At 33.8% G+C, this 19,759-nt stretch overlaps 1 protein-coding gene and 1 pseudogene across 2 annotated transcripts in view; one reads left to right on the forward strand and one right to left on the reverse strand.

Annotated features, from left to right (window-relative positions):
- The window catches only part of LOC145248214 (neuronal acetylcholine receptor subunit alpha-10-like), a 451,727-nt gene that overhangs the window by 50,082 nt on the left and 381,886 nt on the right, over positions 1–19,759 (reverse strand). For both annotated transcript variants that reach the window (XM_080110079.1, XM_080110080.1), the window contains exon 4: positions 2,759–3,026. In XM_080110079.1, coding sequence (XP_079966205.1) covers positions 2,759–3,026 — 268 coding nt within the window. The remainder of the gene's footprint in view (positions 1–2,758; positions 3,027–19,759) is intronic.
- Positions 5,153–5,269, forward strand: LOC145248584 (5S ribosomal RNA; annotated as a pseudogene).

The following is a 19,759-nucleotide window of genomic DNA, read 5'->3' on the forward strand; positions in this document are numbered from 1 at the left end:
TTTTATAAAATCAAATGATAAAATTATTGTTCAAGACGTATTGTCTATTTCAATAAAAACATCGTTTCCGAAACGATCGTACAATTTATTGAGTTTGTTTGTTTTTCCTTTTGAAACCGATTTTTAATTATAAATTATGAATCATTTTACTCAATATATATATATATATATATATATATATATATATATATATATATATATATATATATATATATATATATGGCTCCTCGGCGTTGCACGGTTGTAAAATACGCTTAAATATGACATTTTAATTTATGCAAATATTGTATTTATTACTAAAAAAACAATTCAGGAATTGATTAATATATTGGAGCTAGAATCGAAACCAAAACATTAAGCTCTCTAGCGGTATTCGCTACTGTGTGAGCTAACGAAACGTCCATATCAAAGATTGTCAAATTAAGGCTGTTAAACGTATAAATGTATATTTGTGCATGCATAGAGCATACACATAACGTTGAAATACACCTGACAAGTAAGAATTTTTAATTTTGATTACTTAGCAGCTATTGTTCCGGCTAAAAACCAATTCGATTTTGCTTCACAGGTTCGAATACATTATATATCAATCTTCAAATTTGTAGGTCGAAAATTAACAGAGTAGTTTAGTAGAGAACGTTCCATAGATTTAGATTTATTAATCTAAATGCAGCTGAAATTGCTATGCAATTATACACAATGTAGAAAGTATGCACACCTAGAACTGTGCGTAATAGTAAAATGATTTAATTATGAAGCAAAACAAAAAACAACAACAAAAGTAAATTAATAAAAGTACGTTTTTAAAAGACCATGCAAATTAGTTATAATTTCTGAATTCGCTCGGATATTCACGATGAAGTCAACAAGGTAATTGTATTCACCTTTAAAAAATAAAATAAAAAAGTGGGTGTTTAATACGAATGTCAGTGTGCATTTAAGCACTTTACCACAGTTTATTTATATTTAAAAAAAAAAAAAAAAATTTTATTATATTTTCACTCCAAACAAGGCATATTGCCACTTTGGTGTAGGGGGCTACTATCAGGGGAAACATCTACTGAGGTACTATGTAGGGATTAGGGCAGCGAGATGTTGGTTCACGTTGCACTTGAACTTATGCATGTCAGTACAGTTGGGGAAGCAGTGACCTGGAATGGAATTCCAAAGTCTAGCAGTTCTGGAGAAGAAACTACTGGAGCAGAAAGATCTTTTACATCTAGGGATCTCTGCAGTGTGGGGGTGGGATTTTGCAGCTTGTCGGGTCTGTCGAGGGTGTTCACGTCGTGGGGGCACAAGTGCTTGCAGTTCATCAGAGCATTCACCATTATAATACTTGTAGAACAGTCAGAGGGATGCAACGTTTCCTCGATGGGACAGAGGCTGAAGCTTAGATGCCAGTTTAGGGCCTATCAGATTTGCGACTCTCTTTTGAACCCTGTCAAGTAGCGAGAGACTAGTAGCCGATGCACCAGACTTTCCGTTTGCTTTCAACTGTTTAATGATTCAGTTTGAAGAAATCGGATTTATTACGTGTTGTATACAAACTATATATATATATATATATATATATATATATATATATATATATATATATATATATAATATAAAGCTGAATGTCTGTGTGTGTGTCTGGTCACGAATAGGCTCCTATATGGTTGACTATTATAGAAAACTGATCACATATAATGATAGAAGATGTATCGAGACACAGGAATGGGTATGTTTGATCTGGCATAATGATGATTCATTAAAATTGTGGGGTCTGTGTACGCGCCTGGTCCACAAAGTATGGAAATAAAAATTAAAAAATTAAAAGAAACGTTTACAAGTGTTTTTGATATAGATGTACATAATAATATTTTGATAAGTATGTTTTAACTTAAATAGGGATGGTATAATAAAATTGTGGAGTCTGCGTTCGCGCCTGGCCTCCATAGAATGGAAATAGGCACAAACTTTAATAAAGACTTTTCATATCTATCTGCGTAAGTATAATTTGATAATTATGTTTCAGTTTAAAGAAATATGGTATAATAAAATTATGGGGTGTTCGTTCGCGCCTGGCCTCCATAGAATGGAAATATGTCACAAAGTTTAACAAGTTTTTTTTAATATAGATCCACAGAATATTGTGATAAGTGTTTTAGTGTGAACGGGTATGGTATAATAAATTATGGGGTTTGTCTATTTTATTTTTACTTTCATCATAGTTTGCTTTGGTTTTGATACTCCCAAATTCGAAGCTATCTCTTTTCAACCCTTCCTTTTCATAACCTATCATACTTTAATAGATCAGAGTCCATTTTCGTTAGGCTGTTTTTGAACCCAGTCAACGACGGGTACTTTTGCTAGTATATATATATATATATATATATATATATATATATATATATATATATATATATACACTACTATATATATATATATATATATATAATTATTTTTTTTTTTTACTATAATAATTAAATACTTACAGACACTAGTGTTTCATCTTTTCGGAATCTTCAGTGCAGGGTGTCACGATTAATGCCAGTATATATATATATATATATATATATATATATATATATATATATATATATATATATATATATAGGCCGCTCCTATGTATATGCTGAGTCATTTAGTAGAAGAAATAGCTCGTTCTAATTCACCGTTGCTAAAATTAAACCCAAGTTTAAGTTTCTTCTCTTTTTACACGCATTTCTAATAGAAATATCTAAGCGCGTGAATGAATTTCAAAATGTCTATTTACCCGTGAGGATGTGTCCAAAACTTCCCATTTGTTATTCTGCTTGAAGTCACCCATGTCAATCCCGCCCAGCCTGGTTGTAATGTTCACCTCGTTGCCCGTATGCCCCCAAGAACCGTAGAGAAGGGTACAAGTCTGCGTGTCGAATGGGAACTTGGCCATGTTCACTGAACAAACTGAAGTTTCAACCATACGACTCGGGTGGAAAATCGTGCCGCCGGAAAGCACAATGGCGTCATCAATTGGAACTGGGTTGTGGTTATATTCGGCACTGAAATTAAAAAGATAAATAAATAAAATACACAATTAGTAAAAATACTTGTTAAATACTGATTAGTATTTAATTTGAAGTCTCATACCGTCAATGAATTGCTTGATAACGATACTTTCAATATATATATATATATATATATATATATATATATATATATATATATATATATATATATATATATATATATATTACATAGGCATCATCACTTATAAAGGCCCAGAGACCACTCAAATATAATGGGTAAAGAGTATACAGTAGTCAATTGGACAATATCGTAATAATCGTTAGTAGTGGAAATTGGATTACGTGAGGGGACGGCTCACAAAGAACTTGTTTACGCTGGACTTGAAGACGACGATATTGTAGTCAGCAGGAAAGCAGACAAACAGAAGAGAGTTCCACAGGAGTGGAGTTCTAAGAAAGAAACTTTGTTCATGGAAGGTGGCGAGATGGGACCATAGATTAGAGCTCAGACGAGCACTTGCCATGAAAATAACGATAAAGCAGACACAGGCACGATACGTTTCTCCTGTGAAGTTAAAAAGTTTTTCTATTAGCTCCTGCCCAGATGTGTCAACAGTAGTCCATCCTTGGACGTACCTGGCTCATATATATATATCACCAGACTATCCGTGACCCGTTGGGTCAGTATGTTATATTTGCTATGGAATTAATGCATGAGCGTGACACTTGTGACGTAAAGAAAATAGTTTTTTGTGACATAACAGAAACATTTCTATGAAAGCATATTAAAATGAAAAAAGAATATAGATAGATTTCTATGAGTCTTTCTGTTTATAATTGTTTATTTTTGAAAAAAAAAAACTTACAGCCATTGAATTATAAGTGGTTTGCCATACTTATAGGTAAATGTGCACTGAACAGATACCGTAATACTTCAAGTTAAATTCAAATTTTGATATATCTTTTTTTAAATGAAATTGTTAGTTTAAAGTACAAAATAGTTAAAAACACTCTCCCCATGTTAAGAATGGCTTTTTGAATAGAAAATGAAAATAAATGTAACTTTTTTCATTAATTTTAAACAAACATTCATGACCGATTGGGTCAAATATTTAATTTATGTTAATAATAAGGTCAATAAAACTAATTAAGACAATGTAGAAATGAACGATGTAAAAAAAAAAAGCAGGAAATATTAACAATTGTTTATTTGGATAATTTAAACACGAAAAAAAACAATTGGGATGCTGGAAACGTACACAGTAAAACAATACGTTTTATTGTCGCGTTGATTATTTTTTTAACGCAAATTAAAAAAATATTTTCGGGTTTATTTATTTATATTGGTAGTGTAGAAGAAAATGTATGAATGTTTTTAAGAAAGGGGTATTAAAAATGGAGAATAAATTAAAAAAATAATAAAAGGAAGAACGTGGGTAAATCGCCGTTGTAAAATGTTCGTATAGTTGTCAACGGGCCAAAGTTGATTTATTTTGAAGAAAATTGCGACAGTATAGTTGTAATACAGAATAGTTGCAAAACATCCCCACCCTTTCCATGTTAAATAATAATTTCTAAATAATAACGTTAATATTTCAGTCCGCAGGTCAAATTCTGCAAAAGTAGCAATCTGTGTTTATTTGTTTACGCTGTTATGTACACATGCGCAACCGGAAGTCTTAAACCAAATGTGTGGTTACAACACTCATTACAAAGTCATTTGAGTTTTATAATGATATAGATGTATAATTTTTAGCCTGTCTGTTTGTCCGCTTGCTTTCTGTTTGTCCATTCCACTTTTTCTCGGAAACTACTTTACCGATCCGACGAAAATTTTGTATGGACCTTTGTTAAGATAATATGCAGCGAATTAAGTATTATGGTATCCGTTCCATACACAGTTATGGATTAATAGGGATTAGTGTCTAAGTTCTACTTTTTTCTGAGGAACAATTAAGCCGATCTGGTTTAAGTTTTTTATGGCCGTTTCTTACGATAATATGTGAAGAACTAAATATTATGCGACCCGTTCGATACAGAGTTAAGGATTAATAAGGTTTGGTATTTACCATTTTTTCAATTCCATTTATTCTCGGAATATCTATGCCGAGAGAGCACAAGTGCCATAGGGTTTTTTGAATAGAGGCATAATCACGTTGACATACGGCATAATCACGTTGAAACGCCGGTTCTGGTTAGGTCACCGAAGTTAAGCAACGTTGAGTCTGGTCAGTACTAGATGGGTGACCATTTCAGAATACCAGGTGCTGTATGTAGGAGGACGTCGAAACCTCCCAGAAGGAGCTTCAAAAACCTAGCGTCATCATAACGGGGATATAAATGCGACTGGAAACCGCTTGTGATTTTTTTTTTACACAGTGATAACCACTTATCAAGGCCTGGAAGCCACTCAGGGATAAGGGTTATTGTAAGTACATTACGTTAGTGTGGAGATTTGATGAAGTGTTTACTTAAGGGGGCGGTTCATTAGGAATTTGTTAACGTTGGACTTGAAGACATCCAAGTTGTAGTCCGGTGGGAAGCAGGCAGACGGAAGAGAGTTCCACAGGCGTGCAGTTCTAAGAAAGAAGCTTTGTTCATGGAATCCGCGTTTTGATTTAGGCACAGATATAGAGTGGGGGAAATTTTTCACAGTGGGTTCCATGAAACATCCTAGGCGGAAAACAAAGAGAGGATTTGGAGGATGGACGGAGGTAATGCGGCAGAAGAAAATAGAGAAAAAAAAAATGAATAGAAATCTATATATTAGCTTGGTGCAAAAAAATTTTTTTTTTTTACGTATATGTGTTACGTTATGTGTGTATATGGATATATTCCATAACGACGTACACGTTGAATACTGGTGTTTATATTTTATCTGTATATTCATATACGTGTAAAAACGTGTATGTATATACATCGCATCATTTAGTTGATCGTCTAGTGTGTATATTTTAACATTTATGCAACAGTTCTAACAGGAAACGATTAACGTGGACGTATCGAAACAGTTCTAGACAAACAGTTCTTTTTAACAGCTGTAAATAATGATTCCGGTCGGCATCTTCAGAGATTACGTCTTCACATCCTGGCTGTCTGAGGAAACACCGCTCCCTGCGTCATGGAGAGACCAACCCCCCTATCTCTGACGTTCAGCTAACGACTGACTAGAATCTCCAAAATCTACATCTCATTACGTGTCTCGGACCAACAGCTGATGTCACCTCAATCTAGTTATTTGTTTATGCAAACCAAAAATCATGTTTACATCTATTTTCTATTTTCGCATTCCTTTTTAGTGATATTATTATTTCAGCTGTCAATCACTTTCACCAATCTAATTGTTTATTTTTCTAATCATAATAATCGATCCAGCGACCCGCTGTCGCCGAATCAATTTATAATTATAATAATATTTTGACCCTTGGCCCTGTATTTCATAGTAAACACAGATACTACGCTATGATCACATTCAAAGGGTCTCAACATTACATATGTATCTGATAAAAACGACATTATTTTTGCACCAAAGTCATATTAATACCGTAATGTGTCACGATTTCCATATTATAAAGTATTCGATCGGGAGATCCTATTCATTAAAAAGTGGATACAATGCGATACTGTGTTAGGGAAATTAACTTAGTATATAGATACTCTATTTTTATCTTTTCAGCATGAACAGCATATTCTTTTCCTTTTTTTTGACTCTCGAGTATATATCCGACACAGTTAGACACAGTTACTCAACCGAAAAGCACATTACTCTTCATAAAAGCGTATAAGATATCAATGGATACACACTCGAGGGTTCAAACAATGAAAAGAATATGCTGTTGTCATAGCTCTAGTTATCACTAGGGCTATGACAATATTCTTATAATTTTTTGACTCTCGAGTATATATCCGACACAGTTAGACACAGTTAATCAAACGAGAAGCACATCACTTTATCTAAAACATATAAGATATTAACTGATATATATCCGAGAGTCAAAGTAATGAAAAGAATATGCTGTTGTCATAGTTCTAATTATCACCTTCTATCCTCCTTTTTAATAAATAGGATCTCCTGATCACCGAGGACGCAATGTAACAAAAAAAATAAAATAAAATAAAAATAAAAATAAAATAAAAAATGATGTCCCTTTTGAGCAGTACATGAAACTAAAATACACCTTCTTCGTCTTCTGTTTTGTCTAAAGATGGTATAATAATATCGTCGGGCGTCCATACAATGGAAATATTTCACGGACCCCTTAAAGGATATTGGAGATAAACCATAATAACCAGATATATTCTGACACTACATTAACCAGATTACTTAAATAAAAACTTTTATAGTTTTAACAAAAGGGCTACGATAATATCGCAAGGTGTCCATTCACGCTGAAAGTTCATAGGAATACATATGAAAGATGCCGCTGTGGAATTTCCATTGGCTCCGCTAGCATTAAATGATTATTTAATTGTTGGTAAGCTGATCCCAGTCAAAGCAGCAAAAGAATTCTGTATAGACATTTAAAATGGTTTTGTATTGTTTTTGTTGTGAATTATTTCAACTTAAATCTATTTAGTATTACGCATGTAACTTGAGAAAAAACGCGCTTGAAATGTGTCAACATTTTAATGAATAAACAAAAATAAACGACATTAGGTCAAATTTGACCGCCATCGTATTAAAAAAATATAAAGAGAGGGAGAGATATACTTTTTAATGTAAAGATATTCTAAATATTATTTAACTTCTATTTTGTATTTTATAGTCCCAGGCAATGCTTGCTAGTAAATAAACAAACAAAAAAAAATAATAATAATAGCCGCAAAATGATACTGAAATGTTATCAACGCGTGGCAGGTGGTTCGATTGAATATTTTAAATGGGTCTTAAATATAAAAAAAAAATGGTTACTAAAAGCTGCTTTGTTTCTTTGCACGTGCATATATATTGCGGCAAATCTCTGGTGATTATAAAAAAATAATCGCATTAAGATGAATTTAAATTTAGGAATCAACTTTAAATAAAGAATAAAAATGCATTTAAAATATTTTTAAAAAGTCATCTAAAACTTTTTTTTTTTAAATAAAAATTAATTTAGAATTTTGTATTTCATTAATGGCAGAACAATCCTGTAGTTATTCATCAATTCTATACGTTATGCCTGGTATTTATCACAGAATTCAACTTTTTTCTTTATAGAAACTGTTCCAGACAAGGTAGGAGGCCAGTATATGCAAGGAGCTAAAATATCACTTCAAGATCAAAAACTTGCCAACGATAAATATTATATGAATAGATTCCAAGACAGGCATTGCAATTCTTCTTTTATCAGAAATATCACTCATGAAATGTTAGTTCCAAAAGGCAAAATAATACACTTAAAAGTAGCCCGATCTATCTAAGCTTCCTCTTAACGACCAACTGCCACCACAAGACAAAATGCAATTCTTTTTCCAACAAGATAGCGCCACATGCCACACGTCTCACTGATCACTAACACGAGTTCATGACATGTTTAGGGAAGAGAGAACAAAAAGTAAATGGTTATGGCCACTACGTTCCCCGGACTTGTCATCATGTTATTTTTATCTTTGTGGGAGTTTAAAACAAAAAAGTTTATCCAAATAATCCTCACAATTTAGACCAACTAAAGCAGAACATTGCCAACGCTATCAGGAGAATTACCAGAGAAGATTTATAGGCACTATCTGTAAACGTTGTTAAATGTACCCAGAAATGTGTAGATGTAAACGGAGAGCATTCCACCATCTTTTATAACACTACAAGTAATTTAAACAATAAAAGAATATCTCTTCTCTCAACTACATTTTAAGTGAGCCACCATGTACAGACAAAAGCTATGGAACTGCCGAAAGTAACCCTAAGGTTCATTTTCTACTCTCTATGAACTAAGCCCGTTACACCGGCTTCCTCCGAGGAACGAAATTTCTAAAGAAAAATTAGATTCACAAGCGGTCCCTAGTCACATATATATTCTGATTAAGAGAGAGGACGATGTGAGATTTTGTAATTCTTACAGGGAAGTATAACCGTCCTTTTGCATGTCGGGTATTCTCATTTGACACTTTATAAACTCGACGGCGTTTAACTTCTAGACGTATTGATGGCTATATTGTGGCGGCGATAGACGATGCAATCGCCAGTGTGTTTAGCGTGACTCACATTTTAATCAAGACACGATTACCGATCTTACAAAGGAACTATATGTTGGACGAATGCCGGTAAGAAGACTGTCTATGTATTTTGTTGAACATCTGAACTTGGAGAGAAAATCTTCTGTTCAACTGCGATTGGGCTAAATTGCTGGAAAAAGCCTTGGCACGCGCAGTTTCTACTTTAAAACGGAAAATGGCAGACTTGGTCATTTTGTATTATTATGAGTTCAGTTTGGAAACGGAAATCAATTGTATCCAGATTGATGATGATGATGATGATGGTGATGATGATGATGAGTATCATTCATTCATGATTATTGTTGACATTCGTTTCCGCGATATCTTCCTAGAATTTTTTTTAGAAAGACCTCGGGTACTGTAACAGAGCGCAGGTGCGCGTATGGAAGCTGTATGCAAGTAACCCAGCTGTGTACGAAGTGACGTCACGGCAAGAAGAAGGAAACAATTACATGCACTTACGCACAAACAAGAAATCGCATAAGAGTAGAGAGCGGTATTCGAAAGAGATTCGAGGATGGCGGTATTCGAAAAAAATTTGAGGGAGGGGCGGTATTCGAAAAAGATTGGAGGCAGGGAGCGGTATTCGAAAGAGATTCGAGTGTGGGGTATTTGAAAGAGAGTCGCGGGGGGCGGTATTCGAAAGAGATTTGACGGGGGCGATATTCGAAAGAGATTCGAGGGAGCGATATTCAAAAGAGATTTGAGGGGGGCGGTATTCGAAAGAGATTCGCGGGGGGGGGCGGTATTGGAAAGAGATTCGAGGAACCGAAAATCACGTCAGAGAAGGACAGAAATAGATGTGTTGCGCACTGTGGTCGAGGGCAACAGTAAATTAATGTCGGCTGTTTCACTAAGGAAAAAAGAGAGTCGAGTTGAATTTTTGTCTTGTTTTCCTTGCGACAGTGTCTATTTATTAAAACGTGTGTATAGCTGCAGTACTAATGAGAGATACCACACGAAGTTTTCCAGCATTCCTAAGTGAAAGTATCTCTGTGGATCGAACTGAAAATACTCAGGTTGTTAGGATGTGTCGTTAACCACTTAGCCACCGTCACCTCCTTGATGATAATGTCGTTTTATGCTGTATGTCTTGAAAATTGAAAGAGTCACCTTTTCTCGCCCCCTTTTCATCAAACTAAATTGAACTCCCACATTATATCACCTTATGCCTAGCATCTTTGTTGAAAAGTAAATTGACGGTAAGGGTTAATGAGTTTTAATGGGATTTCTAGTCGATAATATTTTAATGCTAACACATGAAAAGAAAAAAATGCTGCACGTGACATAAAAATTCTGTTTTATGTACTTTTAAAATCAAATTAATTTTTATATCACGACAAGGACAACGTTTTATGCAAATTTTTTTATCGTGTAAAGCATACGTAAAACTTCAGTGAAAAACAAGCAGATATTTGTTTTTATCAAATATTAGCGGGGGCGCCCCCCGGCCTTGGTTCTATCGTAAAAGACGTTTAGATATATTTTTATTCATGCAATTTTCGTATTTATTATTAAATACTGTATATAATTTCGTATTTATTACTATTATTAAATTATAAATATATGTATATTATTAAATATTATATATACGTTATATATATATATATTAGTAATTATTATTACGTGTCTAAAAGCAAACCTATGGTCATTCTTGTTTCTAGCTATAAATCGTCGTCAGCAGAGGTTGGGGTCGAACTCATGACACCAGTATCCGCAGTTTGATACTGTACTAATGTCCCACGATACATCACCTCTTGAATGCATGATTTTTTATCGCTTTAAAATTTATATCTACATGTAGTGTATAACTGTCTCTTTCGAAATGATCTCTTTATCTAAGGCGTGATTTATATATATATATATATATATATATATATATATATATATATATGTATATTGTTTTAACAAAATCAAGACATCAAGGAATAGATTGATAGCAACAAATAGTGTATTTCCTCGTTAGTTACAATTGTTTCAAGACTATTCGGACAAATTCAAACCTTATATATATGATAAAAAACCACAATAACCATATATATATATATATATATATATATATATATATATATATATATATATATATATATATATATATATAAGGTTAATGCAAAAATAATGTCGTTTTTATCCTATATAAAATATATATATATATATACGTCAAAAGAAGACATTATTTTTGCACTAACCTTAATAATAAAGACGATTCATTCATATATATATATATATATATATATATATATATATATATATATATATATATATAATGAATCACCTTTATATTTTATAGTAAGTATATATATATATAAATCACGCCTTAATAGATAAAGTGATCAGTTCGAAAGAGACAGTTATACACTACATGTAGATATATGACGGTGGCAATTTCTCTATTTGTTACATCAATGCTATATATATATATATATATATATATATATATATATATATATATATATATATATATAATTGCATGAATAAAAATATATCTAAACGTCTTTTACGATAGAACCAAGGCCGGGCGCCCCCGTTAATATTTGATAAAAACAATATATATATATATATATATATATATATATATATATATATATATATATATATATATATATATATATATATATATATATATATATATATAGCATTGATGTAACAAATAGAGAAATTGCCACCGTCATATATCTACATGTTGTGTATAACTGTCTCTTTCGAAGTGATCTCTTTATCTATTAAGGCGTATTTTATTACCGAGAGATCTGACGTCAGAAGACAAAGGAGATTTCTTGAACAGGCCTGCTTACGGAGGTCGTGGTGTACTCGATCTTAGGACGCATCTAATTGTTCATGTAGGCAGAAGATTGCATCAGGAGTCAAGTTTCTCCATGGAGGGATAAAATTATCCAAGCATGTTTCCAACAGTTTAACGTCAGATTGGTAGCTTTTTTGGAATTATTGTAAAAAAGAAACGTTTTATTGTCTTCACGATCGCAAGCTTTTCTTTTTATTTCCCCTGTGTTTTTTTATTATTATTATTATTATTTAAGATTTCATTGTGTTGAAAACCAGAGCAGCAGAAACGACTCGTTATTTTAAGCGAGGAACGCGTGAAATTCGACATCTTGTATTCGTTCGTTCATTATTATTTTCCGAATGAAGGATTCTACATTTATAGCAGGTGAAAATCCCCCCCCCCCGCAAAAGAACAGAATTGTGGGAGAAAAAAGGAAAACGATAAATAATGACTTAAGAAATTAATTTACTAACATTTTCTATGAACATGTCTTCGAAAAAAATAATTAAGTTTACTAATTAATTTTCTTCCATATTAAATTAATAGAAATGTTTACGATAATTAATGCGTCGATAACATAAAAAGATATTCTGCCTGTCTGCAACTACAACTATTTCTATATATAGTAATGACCTCCGTTAACTTATTACTATATATATATATATATATATATATATATATATATATATATATATATATATATATATATAATCTAATTAATCTGGGGATAAAAACTAGGTTCACTATCCTGGACAATTTGTTCTTGTGTTTAAATGAGGAGGAGGTGTTTGATCTACACTGCTGGGAAACCATGATTTAATGTACTGTTTTGTTTTTAAATCCCCGGTACAAACTGATAATCTTTGAAATAACAATAGGCCTATTGTGAATTCGGGGAAACAAATTGATTCAGCGATTGCAGAAGATTAATTGACTTACTGGCAAAATAATTTTCTAACAAATGACAGCAAAAAAAAAATTATAAATGGTTGTAAAGATTAGATATTTCTCCACCTTTCAACCTTGTGTCACATCTTCCTGCGAGAAAGGCAGAAGTCATTGTTGGCAGTCATAGTCAAAGCCACACTCTCTCTCTTTTTTCTCTCTTTCCCCTCTCTCTTTCTCTCTCTCTATATATATACACACTATATACTTACACTATATATACACACACACACACACACACACACACACACACACATATATATATATATATATATATATATATATATATATATATATATATATATATATATACTAGCAGGCCGCCCGGCGTTGTCAAGCCATCCTGATGACTGCTAGTTAGCAAGAACGGACGTACATAGATAACCCTTATGCAAGTAAAATGTATTATATATATATATATATATATATATATATATATATATATATATATATATATATATATATATATATATATGTAGACAGCCTTTGAGATTTGAAAAAAAATCACTCGACCGCCGGTTGAGTTTGAGGGAAAATTTACTCGCTCCAAAATATTTTTACTCGTCCGACTTCATGTCTTTGTTTCAGTCAATAATAGTAAATAATTTTACAACAATTCAAGAAATTGCCGTGTGTATAATCTAACAAGAAAATATTTGTTTAACTCTTGTAAATCAACTATTTTATTACTATAAACATTTCAGTAAATATTCAACAAAACGTTAAAATACAACAATAGTTTCTTTATATAGCATCATTCATATTATTTTTCCATAGAAATAAGAATCATTTCTTCGGATGCTTGACGGAACGATGCCTTTTTCCCCTCTTTCAAATGTTCATCTTTACTTTTGTAAGCATGAAGTGTATGTAGTTGTAGCGTCGAAGAATTTTTTTTCCAAATTAATTTCAAAATCAGAGAGCTAAATGAAGGCGACATTTTGACTACACGCCGAATGTGTAAATTTGACCTCTTGTTGACCTTTAGCGTGACCACTCTTTTTCAATACGATATTCCAACGGTCTCATAGCTAGAGATGAATGAATTCACAAATGATGAGACATAGGTCATTCTAAGTCAACGAATATTTGAGGGTCGTAAAATAAATGAGTTTTTCCCCGTTTCTTTATTTAAAGAAATTTTATCGACTGGCGGGCGAGTGATTTACGACTTGTAGTCGCCCCAAGAAATTTTCAATCGATTGTGGCGACCGGTCGTGTAAAGTCTCAAAGTCTGCAGATAAATAAATAGCTAGCTAGCTATTTATTTATCTACAGCCTAGCTAGCTAGCTAGTTAGCTAGATAGATAGATAGATATAGAGAGAGTGGGGAATAAATATAAGTTTAAGGAAATCAAAATAGTTGCTTTATTATGCTATATATATATATAAGAAATATTTGTATAAAATATTCAAATGTTTAATGAATAAATGTAATAATAACAAATAAAATGGATAATTCACGCGGTTAATGGTAACCGAATGGATGCGGTCTTTGCTAATCGAGCCAGAGATGGCTTGTGTTGCCGACTTCGAATCTGTCGACTGGTGTTATCGTGACCCCCTTCATTGAAGATTCCCGAAAGGATGAAACATTAGTGTCTGTAGGTATTTAATTATTATAGTAAAAATAATTATGATAGCCCCTTTAAGAAATTCGTTTCTTATTGTTAAGCACTTTCAGTTGAATTAAGCCGGTCAATTTAGCCTTTATGCATAGATCATCGTATAACGATTAGATCACTGTGACTGACGTAAAGAACATTTAAAATTAAAATCTTCAAATTCAACGTTATTTCACGCGGTTAATGGTAGCTGATTGGATACGATCTTTGCTAATCGAGCCAGAGATGGCTCGTGTTGCCGTGTTCGAATCTGTCGACTGGTGTTAATCGTGACACTCTGCACAGAAGATTCCCTAAATGATGAAACATTAGTGTCTGTAGGTATTTAATTATTATAGTAAAAAATAATTATATATATATATATATATATATATATATATATATATATATATATATATATATAGTAAGTTATAAAATATATATGGCGATTATGCCTGAAGAATCCTTGAGTGGATGAAACGCGGAATATTCAGTGTAGCTTAATCGCCATATATATTTTATAACTTACTAACTAGCTCTACCTACGTATTGAGCACTTTTGAAGTAAATACTTACGCATAAATTTATACTTCCGTATATTAATTTTATGTGAGTAAATTAAGTAGTTATGTATATATATATATATATATATATATATATATATATATATATATATATATATATATATAGTCTCACTCTTTTATATAGTAGACGAGATTTTATTTAAAGTGGACATTATGTTTCCTTTATGTTGTTGACCGTTCTACCAAAGAGGGAAGTGTTGCTGTTTTCTGAGTCGAAACATATCCATCTAACACTTATTGTTGACTATTTTCTTTAATATATAAAAAAGAAAAAAAGTGCGAAAAATAATAAATTAATGAAGGCAAAACATAAAGGTAGATCCCCCAAATTAAAACTGACCTTGTGTCTAGCTCTTCCCTTGTGGGGAGGCAAGGAAATAGGAACATAAGGGTAGATTCTCAATCTAAAATTAATTCTATTTTCCTCTTGCGTGTCTTAAAAGCATCATTTCTTAAAGAAGATGAGGAAGAGAAGGAAAGGATTCAGGCAACGCAGAATATTTGAAATAAAAAAAAATGAAAGAGCAGATATTAAAAAAAAAGGTTTTCTTTAAGATGTTAGGAGATAATGATGCGATATAAACGTACATAAAAGCGTTCTCTTTCTTTCGCCGTTCGTTAAACTTATTTTTTTACTTTTTATTTATTCTTTTTATTTGCAAAGTACTAGGGCTGCTGTATTGCCATTTGGTGAATGGATTCTGGACCATGCAGGTAGGGCCTCTCGATGCCATACTAGTGGGTAATTGTTACGGCTTTACCTTATCATGTGCTACAAAAAAATTCCTGTCCTTTTCTCTCTTACTTTTCCTCTCTGTCCTGCTCTAATCAAGTCTGTCGACCTGTTCCACAAATGCCAAAATCTCAACGAAATATCTCCAGAAAAAAACACACGAATAAACCTAGAACCTCATCCTCCAACGTAGACCCCTACTACCATGTATCCTTCTCCAACATCAGTTGTCTACATTCCAACCTTTCAGAGGTTGAAACCCAATTACAGGAGACGAAACCGGACATATTCTTCCTAAGCGAAGCGTACATATGGCCGACCACTTCCCTAGATGAGTTCATAATTAAAGGATACTCTAAATTAACATCTAAATCTGATGTCTCCAAGTCCAACATAAACAAATTCCTTATTAATCGCCCCCTTAAGTAAGACACTTTATCAAATCTCCAATATTAACGATTACTACGATACTATCACATTGGTTACTGTACACGCAATAACCCTTATCATCGAGTGGCTTCCAGGCCTCGATAAGTCGTGACCTCCATGTAAAAAACAATCAAATTGAAATCAGATGCAGTCAGATCAACGGGTCCGTGTTAAAACGATTATTTCATATAACTGTGTGAACTCCACAATTTTCAACCAATGAAAATGATTTCCGTTCGTTTGAAACGATTCGCTTTGAAAACCTATGTGAAATCCCTATTAGTAGCAAATTGACAACTCGAAAAAAGCGTAGACACACATACACAAACACACACGAACAGACACACATACACACATACACACACAAAAACAAATATTTTCTTAAAAAGCCAGAAACAAAGAGATCCAATGAACATGACATTACGCCCAGGAAGTAAATAACTACGCAGCGCACGGACACAGCAATTCATACATATTCACACCCACTGACAAAGGCCGCATACCCACAGCGTTTTCATAAACTCGCATAGGGATATTCACAATGGCATAACGCAAACATACATTTAGATACTTCTAGCAATTGTGTTTCCTTCCATCTGCGAACATTCTACAAACGCAAGAACAATTTGCCCTCTCAAAATATCTTTCATTCCACTGTAAATTTGTAAATATGTAGAAATATGCTTTATTTATTTAGATCGGGAAACCGGGGTTCAATCCTTGGTCGAGACATACCAAATACTTTAGAAATGGTAATTGATACCCCCTTGTTAAAAACTCACGACTGTAAAGGAAAAATGAAGGGCTAGTGAAGTAATCCTGAAAATGTAATAGCGTTGGACCGACTATTTCCCTAAATGAGTTCGTAATTAAAGGATACTCTAACAATCTGACCCTTTAGATCGACATGGGCATGGGATATGTACCTATATTAAATATGGCTTTCCATGTGGTAGGGGCATCTCCAGGGAATACCTTAATTTACCCTATATGTGCTTCCTGGTTGCAATTGCTCACACCACTGCGTTTATATTTGCCCTCTATCGTCCCCAGAACAACAGAGTTACTATCTTTAAGAGCATATCTGAGAAAATTGATCACATCCTGTCTGCTTATCCTTCGGATAACATTCACATCTGTGGAGACTTCAATGTTCACAATATGGAATGGCTAACTCCCTCAAACAAGGCAGATGATGAGGGGAAGTTCTGCCACGATTTACCCATTACTTAAGACCTCACTCAGATTGTTCACGAACCCACCCGGGTGGCCGACACTGACGGTCAGTATGCAAGTCTTCTAGACCTTTTTCTCACAACTTGCCCTAAGCTACCGCTCTGTCCCCACTAGGATTTTCCGACCACTCGGTTGTATTAGTTAAGATAAAAACGATATGTAATAAATCCCCAAACGTACTTCTCCATCGTACAGTATATCGATACTCTATGGCTGATTGGGATAGCTTCCGTATATTTATATCAGATCTAAATCTACGTTCCATGTTTTAAAAGAACGTGTTCTCTATAGTATCAGACCTAATGGAATGGTTAATTGTAGGTATAGACCGCTTCATACTCTTAAAAATATTCCAGCAAACACTCAACAGCCAACCGTGGTTCTCCCCAGAATGTGTTGTTGCCATTGCGCACAAAAATCACTATTTCCATTGCTTCACTATTTCCATTACTTCCAAATGTACTGAGACTAAAGCCGCTTTCAGGGCTGTCAGCAACCACTATAAAAGAGTAACAAAAAACACGAGAGAGTTGTATGCTCAGTCCGTTAAGTCCAAAGTAGCTAAGCAGCGGCTTGGTTCCCACCAGTTTTAACAAATAGCAAACAGTATCCTGAACATAAGCGTGTGCTCTATTCCAACCATCATCAATGGACCTGAGGTAATCTCGTCAGCATCAGACAAAGCCAAATTCTTTGCCAAAAAATTTGCAGCTTATTCTACCCTATGCGACCAAGGCCGACAACCCCAGTATTTCCTCCTGTATCAGAAAACACGCTATGCGACATACAAATATCTGTACGTGATGTTTCCAAGCTAATCAAAAACCTTGATTCCAGTAAAGCAACTGGCCCTGACGGCATTCCAATAATAGCGTTGAAAAACATACACCGGAACTAGCTCCCATACTTACAAAGCTATTTAAGCGTTGTCTTAAGGAAAATTCCTTCCCAACACCCTAGAAAACTTCATCAGTATGCCCTGTATTTAAGAATTCAGGTGATCGGCCATCTTCCTTTCAATCCAGATCAATACGTATCCTATGCGTCATGTGTAAGTTGCTGGAATCTGTGTTAAATAGAGACGTAATTAACCACCTTAGCAAAAATAACCTTTTTTAGTGACATGCAATATGGTTTCTGTTCTTCTAGATCTGCAGCAGATGTATCTCATAGGTTATATCTCATAGGATTAGCGAATCTCTCGACGGAGGCTTCCTTTCTAGGGCAATTGCTCTTGACATATCAAAGGTAGGGTATGGAATAAATGCCTACTTCACAAGATCTCCAGCTATGGTATGTCTTTTCAATTATTAAATCATTTCTCTCCGATAAGAGTAGTGATTGATGAGTAGTAATAATAAGCCCACAGTATTAATCCTGGAGACCCTCAATGGTCCACCCTGGGCAAACTTTCTTCCTGATCTACATCAATGATCGCCCATATAACATTCTAAGATCATTTGTAGACATTTATGCTGATGACACTACCATCTATGGCAACACATCAAAGGCCGTAAATCACCAAGTTCTCTCTGATTCTCTCTCCTCTGATCTTGAGCACGTGGTACTATGGGGAAAGAGGTGTCTGGTTACTTTTAATGCATTTAAAACCAGGCTTCTATCTTTACATCATCAACGATCTGATCCCCATCTGGCATCAATTAAAATAAATGGTTCTCGTCTTGGGGAGCAAAATCTGTTGACAATGTCGCTGGAAACATGATGAGATCCCTCTATCGCTCCATTAAATATCTCACTGCTGATGCAATTCTCTATCTATATAAAAGTCAGGTACGTCCAAGGATGGAGTACTGTTACCACATATGTGCAGGAACTGATAGAAAGTCTTATTCTGCCTTTAAAGAGTTCAAAATAGACTGCCCTTTTCTTTTCCCCGCTACCTCTTTCCCACAGAAGAGACATTGCGAGTCTCTCTCTACTTTATCGTTATTTTTATAGCAAGCGCTCGTCTGAGCTCCAATCTATGGCCCCTCTTCGCGAAACTTTCATAAAAACACATCACTGTAAATAATTTCCCCCACTCTTTATCTGTGCATAAACCTAAACGTAGATTCTATGAACAAAGCTTCTTTCTTAGAATTGCACGCCTATGGAACTCGCTTCTGTTTGCCTGCTTTCCAACTGACTACAATATGGTCCTCTTCAACTCCAACGTAAACAAATTCTTGATTAAGTAATCCAATTGACCAAATTTCTACTACTAACGATTACTACAATATTATTCCATTGGCTAC

The sequence above is a fragment of the Euprymna scolopes genome, chromosome 26 (genome assembly GCF_053919585.1).
Source record: "Euprymna scolopes isolate OS-2025 chromosome 26, ASM5391958v1, whole genome shotgun sequence".
NCBI lineage: Eukaryota > Metazoa > Mollusca > Cephalopoda > Sepiida > Sepiolidae > Euprymna > Euprymna scolopes.